The 15,965-nt window shown below is 48.4% G+C and overlaps 8 protein-coding genes across 8 annotated transcripts; 5 read left to right on the forward strand and 3 right to left on the reverse strand.

The window, feature by feature from the left end:
* Positions 1-63: 63 nt before the first annotated feature.
* On the forward strand, positions 64-1,131 carry MGYG_04826 (3-oxoacyl-[acyl-carrier-protein] reductase; the record flags this gene model as incomplete). The annotated part of the gene is made up of 4 exons (XM_003172189.1): positions 64-132; positions 246-529; positions 605-1,022; positions 1,081-1,131. 4 exons carry the CDS (start codon positions 64-66, stop codon positions 1,129-1,131), a joined length of 822 nt encoding a protein of 273 aa, XP_003172237.1.
* Positions 1,132-1,804: 673 nt separating this feature from the next.
* MGYG_04827 (hypothetical protein) lies at positions 1,805-2,905 on the reverse strand (the record flags this gene model as incomplete). Its single annotated transcript, XM_003172190.1, has 1 exon — positions 1,805-2,905. One exon carries the CDS (start codon positions 2,903-2,905, stop codon positions 1,805-1,807), a length of 1,101 nt encoding a protein of 366 aa, XP_003172238.1.
* Positions 2,906-4,535: 1,630 nt separating this feature from the next.
* On the forward strand, positions 4,536-5,375 carry MGYG_09066 (hypothetical protein; the record flags this gene model as incomplete). Its single annotated transcript, XM_003172191.1, has 3 exons — positions 4,536-4,587; positions 4,725-4,743; positions 4,949-5,375. 3 exons carry the CDS (start codon positions 4,536-4,538, stop codon positions 5,373-5,375), a joined length of 498 nt encoding a protein of 165 aa, XP_003172239.1.
* A 2,417-nt stretch (positions 5,376-7,792) lies between these two features.
* Positions 7,793-8,377, forward strand: MGYG_04828 (hypothetical protein; the record flags this gene model as incomplete). Its single annotated transcript, XM_003172192.1, has 1 exon — positions 7,793-8,377. One exon carries the CDS (start codon positions 7,793-7,795, stop codon positions 8,375-8,377), a length of 585 nt encoding a protein of 194 aa, XP_003172240.1.
* A 513-nt stretch (positions 8,378-8,890) lies between these two features.
* MGYG_04829 (amidohydrolase) lies at positions 8,891-10,031 on the forward strand (the record flags this gene model as incomplete). Its single annotated transcript, XM_003172193.1, has 2 exons — positions 8,891-9,527; positions 9,595-10,031. 2 exons carry the CDS (start codon positions 8,891-8,893, stop codon positions 10,029-10,031), a joined length of 1,074 nt encoding a protein of 357 aa, XP_003172241.1.
* Positions 10,032-10,436: 405 nt separating this feature from the next.
* MGYG_04830 (alcohol dehydrogenase 2) lies at positions 10,437-11,726 on the forward strand (the record flags this gene model as incomplete). Its single annotated transcript, XM_003172194.1, has 4 exons — positions 10,437-10,561; positions 10,623-10,671; positions 10,728-10,884; positions 10,954-11,726. The coding sequence occupies 4 exons, from the start codon at positions 10,437-10,439 to the stop codon at positions 11,724-11,726; spliced, it is 1,104 nt and encodes a 367-aa protein (XP_003172242.1).
* A 254-nt stretch (positions 11,727-11,980) lies between these two features.
* MGYG_04831 (hypothetical protein) lies at positions 11,981-13,537 on the reverse strand (the record flags this gene model as incomplete). Its single annotated transcript, XM_003172195.1, has 2 exons — positions 11,981-13,012; positions 13,088-13,537. 2 exons carry the CDS (start codon positions 13,535-13,537, stop codon positions 11,981-11,983), a joined length of 1,482 nt encoding a protein of 493 aa, XP_003172243.1.
* A 1,079-nt stretch (positions 13,538-14,616) lies between these two features.
* MGYG_04832 (hypothetical protein) lies at positions 14,617-15,073 on the reverse strand (the record flags this gene model as incomplete). The annotated part of the gene is made up of 2 exons (XM_003172196.1): positions 14,617-14,873; positions 14,998-15,073. The coding sequence occupies 2 exons, from the start codon at positions 15,071-15,073 to the stop codon at positions 14,617-14,619; spliced, it is 333 nt and encodes a 110-aa protein (XP_003172244.1).
* Between the last annotated feature and the right edge of the window lie 892 nt (positions 15,074-15,965).

Consider the following 15,965-nt stretch of genomic DNA (forward strand, 5'->3'; position numbering starts at 1 on the left):
GCACGAGTTGACGCGCCTGTCTTAACTCTTGAATAAGCTGCCAGTTGCATCACCATCATCAAGATGGCTTCTCCAAGGTTATTGGGCACAAAAGTGGCCGCGATAACGGGAGGATTGACAGGCATAGGACGTGTATGGTAGACCTCCTCTGTCTGCACAGGATCATAATACTAACCAGAGATGATTCCACGCATGTTCTTCACCCTCTCCATGGGGGCAGACATGCATTCGTTTTGCTGACATAGGCCATTGCTGTTGAGTATATCAGACAGGGAGCCTATGTGGCTGTTAACCATCTCGGGCTGGACAATGAGCAGGAACTGATATTAGCGCTGAAGCAAGAGATCGCGGATATTCTTGCTTCTGAGGGTGACAAGGTCTCAGTAGATCAAAGGCTCATCACTGTGGCAGGAGATGTTTCCTTGCCGGAGACGGGGACCGATTTCATCAGAGAAACAGTATCTGCGTTTGGCCGGTTGGATATATTTGTCAGTAATGCCGGAATATGCGAATTCAAAGAATTCCTAGAGTATGTATAACTGACTAGCTACCTGCAACATCTCTCCGACAAGTGGTCGAATAACAGTCTAATGTATGTATATAGAATATCGCCTGCGCTCTTTGACAGAACTGCGTCCGTCAACCTGAGCGGTGCATTCTACGTCACCCAAGCAGCTGCTCGGCAAATGGCACTATCCCAGTCTCCGCCAGGAGGGTCAATAATAGGAGTTTCATCCATCTCTGCTCTTGTTGGCGGTGGCCTTCAAGCTCATTATACCCCTACTAAAGCCGGGATATTGTCTTTAATGCAATCTTCCGCCGTATCTCTTGGGAAATACGGCATCAGATGCAACGCCTTGCTGCCCGGAACAATACGGACTGGATTAAATGAAGAGGACTTGAAAGATGACGGGAAGAGAGCGTACATGGAAGGTAGAGTCCCTCTTGGCCGTCTGGGTGTGCCCAAGGATCTAGCTGGCCCGGCAGTATTCCTAGCCTGCGAGCAGCTGAGCGGCTATGTGGTGAGTTCAACCGCCTTTCTCATATGTATAGTATACGCCAGACTGACTCGGAATTTAGACCGGTGCCCAGCTTCTAGTTGATGGAGGGATGTTTGTGAATCTCCAATAACTAACCAATTTTGTGTGATTTGGTATATAGTCTCACTAGTGAAGCATGATTTTTTGTATCTTCTTGCTCAGTTAATTTGAGGCTGCTCAGCACTTAACGAGTACGTACCACAAAGGGCAGACTGCCGAATTATTATCTATCTAGCTTCATTTTGAAGTACCATAGCACAGGGAAGGCACTCTGTGAAACAATCCTCGTATATTAAACCGCAGGTTGGCTATTGATCGATTCGGTTGTTAAGTAGCCTGCTCGGCATATCTATCCCCGAGACGGAATAGAAATTTGTTTGTCGGATACAACCGAATGGCTTAATTGGTATTATAAGCGCATGCATAAGGATTGCCAGCTTATTTGTGGAATCTAAAGCCTCCATGAGGAGACGCTTAGAGCTGTGCTCAATGGTGCTTTCAAGCGACTGCGATGCCAGATATCATGGGTGATAGGTCTTTCCAACCAAGTCTTATTATCACCGATTACTTTGTATCTATGAAGAGAGAGCTATATAGAGCCATAATCTGACAAATAGGAATGTGTGAATGATGTAAAGGGCCTGGATAAGACTCGGGACCAGCCGATAACCAATTAAGCATAAACCAACATAACCATAACAAGCATGAAAATCCAAACATATCCAACGCCAACATTTATACCCAGGGTGGTGCAAAAAGCCGTTTCATTCCCCAAGAACCCTCGATCTCATCGCCTCAATCTCAGCCACTAATTTGTTTATTTTCGCCTGCATAGCCTCGGCTTTCTTTTCGAATCCCTTGATCACTGTTCCGTTCTCCATCTTCAGCGCATTAAGTTGCTTTTGAATATCGCGTCCCAACGACTGCATTTCATAAAAGTATTCAAACTCGACTTTCCCTTTGAAGCATATCCCGTATCCTTCGCAGTAACAGATATGGTCCTCCGGGCACAATGTTTCGACACCTGCAAAGACGTACTGCCAGAGATATTCCCACACTCGCCCTGATAAGCTATCAGACAACGAAGTTTCGAGAATCCAGTCTCGATAATATATATAAGTTTCCCGAGGTATCCGTCGGATGCGGTCGGCACTGACTGCGAATTGGGCGCAGCATGGTTGGGAGAGCACCTCAGGCAATTGGGTACCGGGGAACAGCTCGAGCCAGGATTTTCCTATAACAGCCGCTTCCGGAATGCTTGATAGATCGTCACCTCCGGCAATTGGGTGGATATGGTCGGGGCAACCTGGTTCTGAATGGCAACGAAGGTTCATATAACCGTCTCGAATAATTTTTTCACTTCGAAGGCGTTTGACCATCTTGGCAGAGTCCGAATCCAATAAATCATTATTATGCCATGTCGTCAAATGAGCATGCATGAAAATAGAGACATCCGTGAGTGTATAGTATTGGTCAATGATGTACGACAGATAAACCATCACTTCATGCCCCTTGTTTTTCATCACAGTGAGAGGCGCACTGGAATTATTCACAACATAAACAGCCGTTTGCAGCTTAGGGTCTTCCCGTTGTAGTTCGTCGACCCAAGTTGTATTTTCCTTCTGGAGACTCGCTATAACAAGGGTACGAGTATAATTCTTATCAGGCTGTACCACGCCCGGAACAACAGGACCGGCTGGTTTCATGCCCCGTTGCCGATATGACTCTATCCCATGGTTGAAACCTGTCTGGCCATGGCGTGCAATGGCCGTGAGATAATAGCCTGACGTATAAATGGCAAGGATGCTGAAAAGAGCAAGACATGTCAGGCTCTGCCATCGACTTGGCCGCAGTGAGTGTTTCATCGCGACGCAGTGTATCTAGTCAATTGAACAAAGAATGGTAGTTTCCATCAGTATCAGGCTTCGCGTCTCATCAACTTATGTTCTGTCTCCCTTGAGAGAATCAACTGCACAGCAGCCATCTCGACGACATCTTGTGAAGGAGCAATGCTTCGCCCCAGCAGGAACTGATTGCGTAAGTAGGTATCAGAGAGTTCACGGCTTCAGCGGCTCTTATAAGACATCTCGCCCAATTATAAGGCTGAACCTGTGTTAACCCCTGTATATATGGAGTTTTCGTATAGCCAAATGGCCATCATCCACCAATGAAACGTGGAACGGTGGATCCCATCCTGATCGATTGACACGGAGAGCGTACCCCGGGCCTGATTCCTGCCACAATTTGGATGGGAACGATCTCTTTACTCCGCAGATAGATGGAATGCGTGATGGCTGCGTCCTTCAACGGCTGGTGCATCCATCAGTTGATTCAGGTCTTGCATTCGCTTTGTTTCACAAAGGGCACCTAAACGGTTTGGAAAGGATGAATCGCGGCAAAGCTAAAGTTTGGCGCACAAGATGAATGAGCATTTGTCTCTTGTGAGCATCGTTTTTTTGAGATGATACCTCCCAAGGAGTATGGAGTTGAAATGATTTTATTGGAAACTGCTTGCTACACCGGATTGGAGCTTTCGAGCTACGTAAACGCTTGAGGTTGATAGAGCCACAACAATATAACTGCCGATAAAACTTATCTGCGCCTACCTCGCCGGCAGAGCCAGGATCAAAGATCTCCTGTGATTGTGGTACCGAACTGCTGGTATCTAAATGAGAGAAAGAGCCGTCAGTAGAGTGCTACAGGCCAATTACCTAGTGGTTAGCCCTTTAGCCTGAGGTGTAGACATCGAAAAAAGAGCTTCTGATTAAGTGAGAACGTTGTTGTCCATTGCTTGTTAAGAGTATCGAAGGACGGACTTCGGACTTTATAAAGATGGCTTCCGTGGTACGGAGTATCTGTATGCTATTCCGTCAAGTGAGTAAGCTTCACTGCCCTACAAAATATGCATATTACCTAATATGTAAAGTTGTGGCTGTATACCAGACACTCTTGCTTGCATGAGTCCCCTGTCATTTTGTATGGGACGCGAAGCGGCGTACATCCGGAATATAATATGAACCTAACATCATTCTCGAAGGTCCTTAAGGGTAATTGGAGAAATATTTCTCAATTTAATATGTTCCAGCAACTGGTACATAGGTGTGATGGCAACATTTGTCGTATTGAATCTAACTAGAAGGCGTTCCCTAACCTTACAGGTTGCTTGGGGGGACATTTTTCTAGATGCTCACACATACAGTGCTTAAGAAATTCATTAGTTTCACACAGGTGACACAAACGGACTTTGTTGGTTTTAAAGCATTTCTTAGATGCTTGGTCGCGCGAAACTCCCTACTCTTTGTCGTTGAAGTGTCGGTCAGAATTCTGATGTTATGTCAAAAAACTGGTTCCTTGGACCTTTCCAGCATAGGTAATACCGCGCCGGGAGAATTCCGGCAAAGGAGAAACCACCCGGATATCCCAAGGCCGAAGAGCCGACGCGATCCTTCGATGACTTCAACTGGCAGCAGAGTATGACACTGCAGTTCATCCAGGATGGCTGTGGGACGGAAGTTCGGCTTAACACCAGGGATACGGAAGCTATTCCGTGGGTGATGCCTTGGTAAAAAAAGCTCGGACAGATTTTCACAGCGATCCATGGTATAAATAAAATTGTTATATCGATACCAAAAGCACCTAATAGCATGATAGAACTAGGCTTTTTCACTAAAACGCTTATCACAGGACCAGGCATTCTATGGCTGTGAGTCAATGGTATTAGGATTGTCCAGTGTTAGGCGCTCAGCGGTTTCCCAAGACACGGCAAATGGGGCGTTCAGGCCGGCAAGAAGTATAACCATAGAGTGGCGGGGGAATTTGCATGTGTCCATGGCTTAATTCAGCGTTTTTTCATGCAAGCTACTCGGCAGCTGCAAGTGTCTGACGGGACAATTTTCTGGGCTCTACAGCACGTCGAATGCACTGAAGTATTGGCTCTCAAGCTATGTGGAATTCCATCGGATCCTACGACCGAAGAAGCACCTCGAAAATTATCACGGACAAATAAACACTCGGGTGTTTCTCGTACCACTTCGCCATTTTGCACGGCATAATTATGCCGGCTCTGGATTATCCGAGATGCAGGCTGCTGTATTCCTGGCAAGGAACGAAAGCTTCGAGAACATGGGTCATCTTTTCTTCAGCGGAATGAAAGAAATGCCTCACCGGAAGAGAATCGAAGGTCCCATCCGCGGAAACGCCTGTGAAAAGTGTCTTGCTAGGTCGAGGGGAGCACTCATCTCGCCTCGAGGTCTCACCAACTCTGCAAACAAGTCCCTTGTCCGTCTTGATCGTGAAGTTTTGCAGCCTGAAAATAAAAACACAACAAACTTTTAGGCCTCAACAAAATTTCGCTTAATAAGCACTTCCTTACTTAATGCTATATTATATAATAGACTTTTCAAAAGACGCTAGTGAAGTTTCCTTTCCGCAAAGTGGGGACACTAGGCCTAAATAATCACTAGCGGCCGGACCAACCGCTTAACCTTGTTTATTTTGACTTCGGAAATCTTTTTCCTTGTGATTTTTTCGCGCTCATATAGCCTACCCTACGTTATAGCACGCCTGCAAGTATTGCTCTTCCACTGCCAAAGAAGTGCCGGATATGGACTGGCCAGCCGAAGAGAGAACGCCATAAAATTGGAGAAAGAGGATCAAAGACACAATCCCGTATGGGCCGGACATATTCGCCTGAACTCCCGAACCAGGCCCGCCATATGTACGGAGTAAACAAATGCTGGATTGGGAATCTGGCGACTCCTACGACGGGTAATGAGTCCTCGGAAATCCAAAAAATGTCGGCAAGATGATATCATGGTGCATTTCAGTCCTTTTTGCAAGGCCACCACGTCGCCTTGTTCTGCCTTGAACCGAAATGACTGGGGAATCTTGGAAATCAAAAGAAGTGACATTGCTGGTCTCCATCTCGTTGACTTCCAAGCATGAGCTCACTAGGAGTCCCAATTCACTTGAGCAGAGCGGTTGAGACAAACGTTTTGCCTCGAAGCTAGGGCGTCTGTCTCATGCAGCGGCGAGGTCGCTAATCGACAGCTAATCTAGCTTGTCTAAAGCACGGCCAATGGACTGCGAAAAGCAAACCTATATTGCAGTATTAGCGCACTTCTGAACAGCAGCCAACCGCTATTACCCGACATTTCGATGATATATGGCCGTTAAACTGTCTCTGACTCTTCCTCACGGACCACTGACTGTTCTGAGGCCCTCAGGGATCTGTCGGAATTTAATGCTTATTCCTTCCAGGACACTTCTGATATGTACCCACTTCAGCTCAATGGTGGAATTTATACCATGCTTATTTCGCCATTGCCGCTATATTTCTCACCATGGTGAAGATACGACTTGAGATTGGAGGGCGTATCGGCACCTGTAAGACAGCCAAGAAGCCCGGCTGGGTGTCTGTCTTCCTTGCCCTCGCTAATATGGCTATATTGGAATCGCAAATAAACAATATACGGAGGGCTTGCCTAGGTACGGGACGGCTTGTAGGTCTAGAGTTGATTCTAGCCAGAGAAAAAAAAACCAGCAAGACACAAGTCAGAATTACCCGAGCAAGGAATAGAAGAAAACTTAACAAAGTGAAGTATGCGACGGCAGAGATTTCTGGTCGATACTGGAATTTGTGCTAGGATGAGATCAGGTCATAGATGACGTTCCGTAATCCTCCGCCGGAATATTCACGCTCAAGACCCTGTCGGTGCATAGTTACAGCATGCTGCAAGTAATTTTTCCCTGACATCTTAGCGAATATTCCATGTCTGGGCAATCAAGTTACGCTTGCATGGTGCCTATGATTTGTCTTGCAAGCATTCAAGCGGCTCGTCTTCGTTTAGCAGAAGCCATGCCACGGCCTGGCCAGAGAATCCACGGCTGGTCTTTCGATATGAGCAGAATTCGACCCCTCCTCTACTCCGTACCCTCTACTCCGTACTTCTTGCTTCTCCATGGAAGTGCCTGGTTAATGAAATTATTTCGAGCTTCTAGCATTTTCTGCGCTGGCAGTAGCGGGTCTCGGCTCCGGAGTCCGACTAAAATAGGTAGCTAGCTGTTCGATGTTGTGATAGCCGGGACTGACCAGGAAGAGCTTTTTCACGAAAATTACCCGACGATTGATTTTGCGGTTGAGCTTTTATGGAAACTTTTCCACTGGCCGGGTCCTGGTGGAGGAATGGAGCAGCATACTTAATCTAGATGTAAACGGTGAGACCGGAAATATGCAGGCCGGGGGGGAGGTGGATATGGACAGGGATGGGAAAGCTATTATTATCCTTACTGGCCCTAGTGTGTAAATAGTGCATTCAATTAACTATATGACAAGCCTTAATGGTGCTGAATATTGGGCCAAGCGGTGGCTGACAGACAACCAGTGAATTGCATCAGCGAGCATCTCCTCTGTCGTGACAGGATCAACAGCGTCCAGAACCAGAACGCAGACATGGCGGATGCACAGGGAAATCCCGCGTCTGCGGGCCACCAAGAAAGAGAATACCCCTGCTCGCTCGTTGTCGTTGCAGCGGAAGGTCGAGGACGGATTCATCCGCTGGTTGAGCGACTGAAGCGACTGCACGACGCTCGAGATATATAAAGGAGGTCAGAATCGCCTGTCAAGACGAGATTTATCCAGACAGAACAATCAGCACTCCCAAAGCCAGCAAAGCCTCAGTCAAAAAGCCCCAAGCACAACTTCCTCGACACTTCTATCTTCCAGCAAGAAAAGCACCACCAGCTTCATCAAGATGTCTGTCCTCTCCCGCGCCGTCCAGCTTGCCTTTGTTGCACTTGGCCTCTGCCTCTTCTTCTCCAACTTGGTTGCTGCCCAGCCCATTGCTGGCCCATCCGTCGGTGTCTCTATCAAGGCCGTCAATGGTGTCTGCCGCGCCGACAAGCCATGCGAGCTCGAAGTCACCGTCAGCAACGCCAACTCCAAGAATCCCGCTACCATCTTGACCTGGAACACCCCTCTTGACTCCCTCGCCGACCAGCTCGGTGTCTTCGAGGTCCGTGACACCAAGGGCGCCGTTGTTCCTCTCGACTTCATCCAGGTCCGCCGCATGACTCCTCCACCAGCCTCCGACCTCGTTGAGATCAAGCCCAGCGGTTCCGTCAAGGTCAAGGTCGCCCTCAACACCCTCTCCACCGCCGAGCTCCCAGCTGGAACCAAGTACACCGTCAAGGCTACCGGCTGGTGGCAGGCCGTCTGGAACCTCCCCAAGCAGGAGGTCGTCAAGACTCACCTCCAGGAGCAGTCTGGCGCTTTCTCTGGCGACTTCAACTCCAACACCGTCCAGGTCACCAAGGTACGTCTATCAAGCAATATCTGATATGGTCATTTTCACTTGCAAAGTTTATACCTCTCCTTCAGGACAGGATATTCGTTCAAAACCCTTTTGCTCGGAATCAAAAAAAACATTCGAAAACATACGAAAAAACATACACGATAGTATATAGACTATTATGGATGGACCAACCACTGGTTCTCTCCCGCGTCCCCGACGCTTGACGACCAATTACGCTCTTTATGTCCCTGGCCTTGATGATGCTGGCCCAAAAGTACTGTGAAGTGATTCTTAGCGATGAAAGCGAGTCAGATAACTAGATAATTAGATAATAATATTAATCATTCACACTCACTAACTACTCTTCCTTTCATCCTTTATCAATCCATCTGAGTAAAATGGTTAGAATCCGCCGTCAGGGGCTGGTTTACTAACTAACTAGTTGGTGATGCCCACAAGGTTGCTCACGGAGTTAACTTAGAGACAGCCGCATGTATCAAATTGACTTGACGACACAACAACAACCAGCACGGTGACAAGTAACTGCATGAGTTCAGCATGGATACTCCAATTATTGACTCCCATGTGCATCTATGGACTTCCTCGCAGTTGGATACTCTAGCATGGCATTCGCCCTCTAATCCACTGGGCTCTCAGCATTCGGTCCAGGAGTACCGTGATGCAGCAATATCACCTTTACCAGTCGGTTACCACTTTAAGGGCTTCGTATACATTGAAACGGACCGAATATCATCCCTTGCACCTCATGGCTGGACGCATGTTCTTGAGGAGGTATCATTCATCTCACACATTGCCTGTGGAATTCCGCTCGAAGGAGACAGGCATGTCCCGACAGACAAGGTGCCATGTCTGGCCATTATCCCTTGGGCGCCTGTTCCTCTAGGACCAGACGGACTAGAGATGTATATGGCCAAGGTACAAGAGAAAGTGAATAACAATGGAAAAGATGCATGGGGAAAGGTCAAGGGAGTTAGATACCTGCTTCAAGACAAACCAAGGGGCATCATGCTGGAAGATGGCTTCATCCAGGGGCTACGATGGCTTGGGCAACGAGGACTGACATTCGATCTCGGAGTTGATGCAAGGAGTGGCGGACTTCATCAGCTTGAAGAAACGGTAGAGTTGTCAGAGAGGCTATATCAACAGGGCAGCAGCCAGGTGAAGTTGATACTAAGTAAGTCTACAGCTTCTCCTACTTTGTATAACGTAGCTACCCCATACGACTGCTAAGCAATGGATAGACCATCTATGTAAGCCGAATCTACGCATATCGCCGTCTGAAACTTATAACCACCGAGAATTCATTGAGTGGAAAAGGCATATCACGTCTCTCTCACGCCATCCTCTCATCTACATAAAGCTCTCTGGCCTCTTTTCTGAACTTCTACCACTACCTGCAGTGGAAGTGGAACAAGACAATACAGACCAGCTATCTTTTACCGTAGATGCCATACAGCCATGGACAGACGTCGTATTCGACACCTTTGGCACCGCAAGGATCATGTTTGGGAGTGACTGGCCCGTCTGTAATGTCGGTGGAGGCGGAAACCCCGTTACCTGGACGAGATGGATGAAGGTAGTTCAGCTGCTGCTGGAGAAGAGAGGGCTCGCTGATGATGATAAGAACAACATCTGGTATCTCACTGCTCAGAAGGCGTACGGTATCTCTCCATCTTGAGCACAGTTGAGTAGAGTAGTCACACCCATCTATCAACTCGAGCTGTACAGCGCAGAACTCTCTTTGCTAGACATGCAACCGAGGTTGGACAGCGTCGTGTTTCCCTCTTCTCCGCATCAATCCAAGTCCTACATCCGAAGAAGAACCGGTTGCGATCGCCAGCGCAGATGCAGGCAGAGAACCAACCATGCGGCTGTCCGGTAACTAGAGCAATGATCCCCTCCTGACGTATCGCGGGGTGGTGTTACCGATATTCGACATTTAAAGGGCAAGACTACCTACGTACCTACCATCTGGTTTTAACTTATCACAAACTACAAATACTGATACCCCGTAGCTAACAACCATCGCCTCTGAGAAATAAATACCTACATTTGATTGAAGGTCGTACGAGTAAAGGTAAACATGACGAAATCTGAAATCCCTACTCAGGCGAAAGCCGTTGTATACGACAAGCCTGGCTCTGTGTCGACCAAGGTGGTCATGGTAGATGTTCCCGAGCCTGGAGCGGATGAAGTCCTGGTCAACTTGTGCGTGTTTCTACATCTATTAGGGCGATAGTGGTATGGGTATACTGACTCTCGCACGTAGGACACACTCAGGAGTCTGTCACTCTGATTATTGTATTATGACCAACAGCGTAGGTCCTTGCAGCTTCCATTTACTTGACATGTTTATCTGATTCAGTCTGGATAGTGGCCTGGCCTCCCTCACCCAACCAAAGCAGGCCAAATAGGAGGCCACGAGGGTGTTGGAAAGATTGTTAAGCTCGGCTCCGGGGCAGAGATGTCCGGCCTCAAGATCGGTGATCGCGTTGGCATCAAATGGATTGCTTATGCTTGTGGTCGATGCCGTATGTATAACACCTGATACCCCTCGAACAGGGAATGCACACAGTGAACAACTGGTTAACAGAAGATAGCATTCTGCCTTGATGGTATAGATGGATGCTGTGCCAACAAAAAGTTGTCTGGATACTATCACCCCGGCACGTTCCAGCAGTACATCCTTGGACCTGCTCACTATGTTACCCCTATTCCAGATGGCCTGTCCTCTGAACAGGCTGCCCCCATGCTCTGTGCCGGCTTGACAGTTTACGCTGCACTCAAACGCTCCAAAGCCCAACCAGGTCAATGGGTGGTCATATCTGGTGCTGGTGGTGGATTGGGCCATATAGCCACACAATTTTCCAGCCGTGGCCTTGGTCATCGGGTCATTGGCATCGACCATCACAGCAAAGAGGGTACTGTGCGAGAGTCGGGCGCAGAGCACTTCATCGACATTACTCAATTCTCACCAGATGACAAGGGAACAGAAGAGATCGTCGAAAAGGTCAAGTCCCTGACAGGGGGGTTCGGCGCTCACGCAGTCATCGTGTGCACTGGATCCAATGCTGCATATGCACAAGCATTACGCATGCTGCGTCCAAACGGCACATTAGTCTGCGTTGGAATCCCAACTCACAACAGAGATCCGATCGCTTCTTGTTCTCCGGCGCTCCTGGTTTCTCGTTCTCTTAATATCGTTGGCTCTGTTGTAGGGAACAAAAGGGATGTTGCTGAAGCTATGGACTTTGCGGCAAGGGGTATTGTCAAGTCCCATACATGCGTTGAGAAAATGGATAAACTTGCGGAAGTCTTCGAGCGGCTTGGTCGGGGCGAGGTCCAGGGAAGAGTCATTATAGACTTATCCTGATGGTTCTTCATGGTAACTGGATAACGATGTTTTACAGGTGGAAAGCCGTTTCAATCGTAAGCGAGTGATGGGTTTATTCATATTGATATAGGGTAATAAGCCTAAATTAACATATTATCCACCAGGGGTATTTTGCATAATAGATAATGAAACAATAAGTCGGGAGTAGAGAAAAAAATGTAAGACATGGTCCAGCCAGCCACTAATTAGGTACACGCTCCGGGGCAAAGAATCACAGATAATCTGCCGTTTCTTCACTTCGTCCTCTTTCGGCCACTGCCGGATGCGGCGGTTGAAGGGCGCTTTTGACCGCTGGCACTCGATGTCAGAGTAGCACCCACAGCAGCTTTTGCTGGAAGGTCACCAGCTATTATACTATGAAGTTTTCTAAGATAAGGCACCGGTGCGGCGTTCACTTGCATGTCGCTGAATATATTATCCAGTTGGGGGGTGATATTTTGCAGGACGTCCTCTGGTAACTGCTCCAGGCATGAGAGAACAAAGAAATCATCGCCATCGAGCGGATTATAGATAAGTTGGAGGTATAAGTTTCGGTCCTCAGCCGTTTCATCTGCTTCAGAAGGACGCTCCCATGTGCTTGCTTCGAAGGCATCAAAGTTGAACTGGCAGACTGCACGGAGGAGGTAGAGAAGAGTCTCCGCTGCGCCTTTGAAGCCATGGGGACTCCGGGAAATTATATTTTTCTGGATTAATCGTAGGTGATCTCGCATTTCGTCGGCAACGATGTCGACCTCCAGGGCCGTATGGTCCGACTGCCTTGGTGTTCCTTTGAGCCGGTACCGATTGAAATCAGTAAGTAGTGAGCGTACCCGTCGTTGGACTTTGTCAAAAAATATGGCAGCACGGGCACCGGAAGGCATCACCTTGCGGAGACTGGCGTAAACATTTTCGTCATGCACAGCAAGACGAAACATTGTCGCTTCAAAGTCACCTTGTACGACACACTGCTCGGGGGTACGAGGCTGTCGAATAGTTTCCACAAGCTCAGGGCGAAATTCATCCGGCAAAGTATCTGCACTGAAGGCTGAAAGAAGATCCCTGGCCTTTTCAGGGCGTGACATAGATATCGAGCTACATTGTGTATCAGGAGGAGTGCCTGGAGTAGGGATGTATGACCATTTCACTTTCTGGCAAATATTTTCCATGCGATCTCCAATGAGTTCCAGCATGGGGTCCAGCGTGTCACATTCTCCGTTTGGAGATAGCTTGAGCGCCCCAGAGGGTTTGGTTGTCAGGACCCGTCGATGAAGTTGATCGACAAGCCACTGTGAGAAAACGGTTTCCATGTTAGTTGCAGGAGCATGCAGGCTATGATAAGGAGTGTAGCAGGACCAACTAACGTAAATATGTCGACAGGCAATGCGGCTTCCCTGGAAGTCCAGGCATGAGCAAGTAATCGGCCCTTCCCCAACATAGACGCGACCATGGTCAATGATGTCGAAGTCATATCCTCCGCCATAGATTGGCCTGCATTTATCAACCGAGAACTCTCCACTAAGCCCATGCCGGGCTTTTGCCTTTGCGCCTCGAGATAACATTTGAAGATCATAGACAATGGACGATTTACCAGGGAAGGTCACCGCAGATGATAGTGGGGAGTCGTCGTCGTCGTCGTCCTCCTCCTCCTCCTCCTCCGATTCACTACTTGACGACTCTTCCTCCGATTCACTATTAGAGGAGTCTTCGGTGGTGTATGGAGGCTTTTGCCTCTGATTCTGGGACCCTAAACGAGTAGAGGACATGTCACTTCCAAGTGATAGGTTTCCGAGTTCCTTAGTGGGAGCCGACATGTGAGGGGCGGTGGACGGTCAAGGATGTCAGGCTATAAGAGGAGGAAAAGGTGCAGAAGTAATTGACCCAAATTAATTGATCTAGTAAGAGTATTGAAAGGGGCTGGAAGCTGAGGAGGATGAGAAGTGAAGCTGAAACTGAGATTTCTCCTCCGGATTATTTTGGAATAATCGTGTTCCTTTTGTACCTTGAACTCCACTAGGGAAAGAATCATATATCAAGGCGAGATCTACGAAGGCCGCCGTAGGCCGGAGTGGTAGGGGGGCGTATGAAAGCTCCGCAGCTTGAGCGAATGTGAAGCCGGAGATCACTCGAGCAAGGAATAACAAATCTGGAGTGCTGTTCAGCGGCCAAATCACGGCCGGTTGCTGGGTAAGTCTAGCGGCGCTTACGCTTGGGAGGAACGCGAGGAGGTTATCATGTATTCTCATATGTCGGAGGTTAAAAAAAGGGGAAGAATAGATCATCCAAACGGGTGGGAAGCTAGGACCATCTTGATAGATACTCCCATTGTACCAAACAGTAGGAATCCTGGGATAGTTGAGTTTTGCATAACTAGTGTGCCAGTTGAAACGGCATTATGGCCGGGTTTCTTCCGGGTTCCTCGCCAGGCAGAGACGACTAGGGTGGTAAAAAGGTCCCGGATTACGGCACAGCTTGCAGGTCTAAATGCAGGACGTGCATATTCGACTATTTTAAAGCAATCCTAGGGACAATTCTCACGGGGGATATACGATGTATTGCAGGGACGAGCAAGCAAGTAGCATGGAGTCGCCATCCAATGGAATCACAAAGATGGGGGCCCTCCGTGTTGGAGTAAGATAGTAACTGCCTGGTAACATTCTTGCTGGGAACATATCAAGCATCCGATTCTCAGATAATCCGGGGATGTTCTCGAACATTGCAACATTTCAAGGATGCTACAAGTTGGTATGCTGATTGATATCAAAGGCATCTCCTGCACTTGTCCCCCCACTCTATGTACATCCAAAGGGTTTTCAGGGCCCACCGCGAGGCAGCAACCATCCCGGCGTATATTTCCTTGGTATAAGCGGTTTGAATGGCCATATTTTTGATACTATTTCCCATCATCACTTGCAGGAGGCAGAGCATCTAAGTCGTGAAGGCACCGAAGCAAGACGGCGTACATATCTCTAGAACCGCGACTCGCTGCCTCACCAACTGGGAGCCAAAGAAGAGGACAGGCAAGCTGGCCGAGGACGAGGCGTCGAAAAGGCACGACGAGCAGAGTATGGACTGCGCCCTGTCCCTTTCCTCTGCAGTCGGGGTTGGAGTCAGTTACGGCGTAGGCTGCAAGGTCGTCTTCAAGAAAAGCTGAAGTTGGGAAGATACGGAAAAGAAAAGAAAAAAGAAAAGACGATGACTAAACACAAACCTTCTTTCGTGTCAAACTTTAGAGCCGCAACGTCAAAACATCAACATCAACATCAACACTTACACGACGGTAGCGACGGCGCCTCGTCCGATAATCTCGGGGATTGCGATGCAGAGATGCGCCAAATGATGCAAACCATGCCTTAGGATGCTCTGACACAGTGCACTTTTGACCTCTAATTGGCCGCTGTCCCTCGCGATGAGGCTGTGTTGTGTTGCTGTGCCGCACGCTATGCTATCCCATGCTGCCACCTGGCTTCAACCCTTCGCCCAGTAACGCCATCTTCTCGAGCTCGAGTCTCTCTGCGAGGCTGTTCCTATGCATCCACATGGCTGCTCGCTCATTTAAGAAAGTTTTGAATCACATGTTCGAACGGGCACCGGCTGATCGTTTCGTGATCTTTGATACCCTTGCTGAGACATATCAGATCTACAGGTCCGATAGGCTGGCCTAGGGATACTCTCTCTGTTTGGGGTTTCCTTTGCCGTAGTAAGCGGCCATCCCGGCTGATCCGCGTCCTACCCAAGCTATAAACAACACTTGGGAGACTCCTGCCTTTTTGTCCCTCACCGGGATGACTGCAGGCACATCTGTAACCAAGCCAGGGAGATTTTAGATTTGCCACAGTAACCAGTCTGAGCGCCCAATTAGAGCTTCAATGTGCGCTTTTGTCAACCTGCAACCCTCCGGCCACATTTATTCCCAGCGTTCGCACTCGGCATCACTCGCGGGGCACCGGGAGTGCATGCAAATTACCGGATCAAATTACCCACCAACAGCCGAATAAGCATTATTTTTGAGATGGATGGTGTGGGATAATAATAGCGGCAGTGACGTTTCACAAATGAAGCATGGCCGCACGGAGGCACCGTCCGAGTTACTGAGTGGTTCTCACGCGCTAAATCCTCCAGATGTTATTTTTAAATGATTATACTACTGTGGCACAGTCTACAAGCCGTTCGCTCGACATTAGTCATTGAGTCAACTGCTTAACCGCAGCCCAGCTCTTATGGGTTTGGCGACGTCTGATA

This window comes from Nannizzia gypsea, genomic scaffold (genome assembly GCF_000150975.2).
Source record: "Nannizzia gypsea CBS 118893 supercont1.4 genomic scaffold, whole genome shotgun sequence".
Taxonomy (NCBI): domain Eukaryota; kingdom Fungi; phylum Ascomycota; class Eurotiomycetes; order Onygenales; family Arthrodermataceae; genus Nannizzia; species Nannizzia gypsea.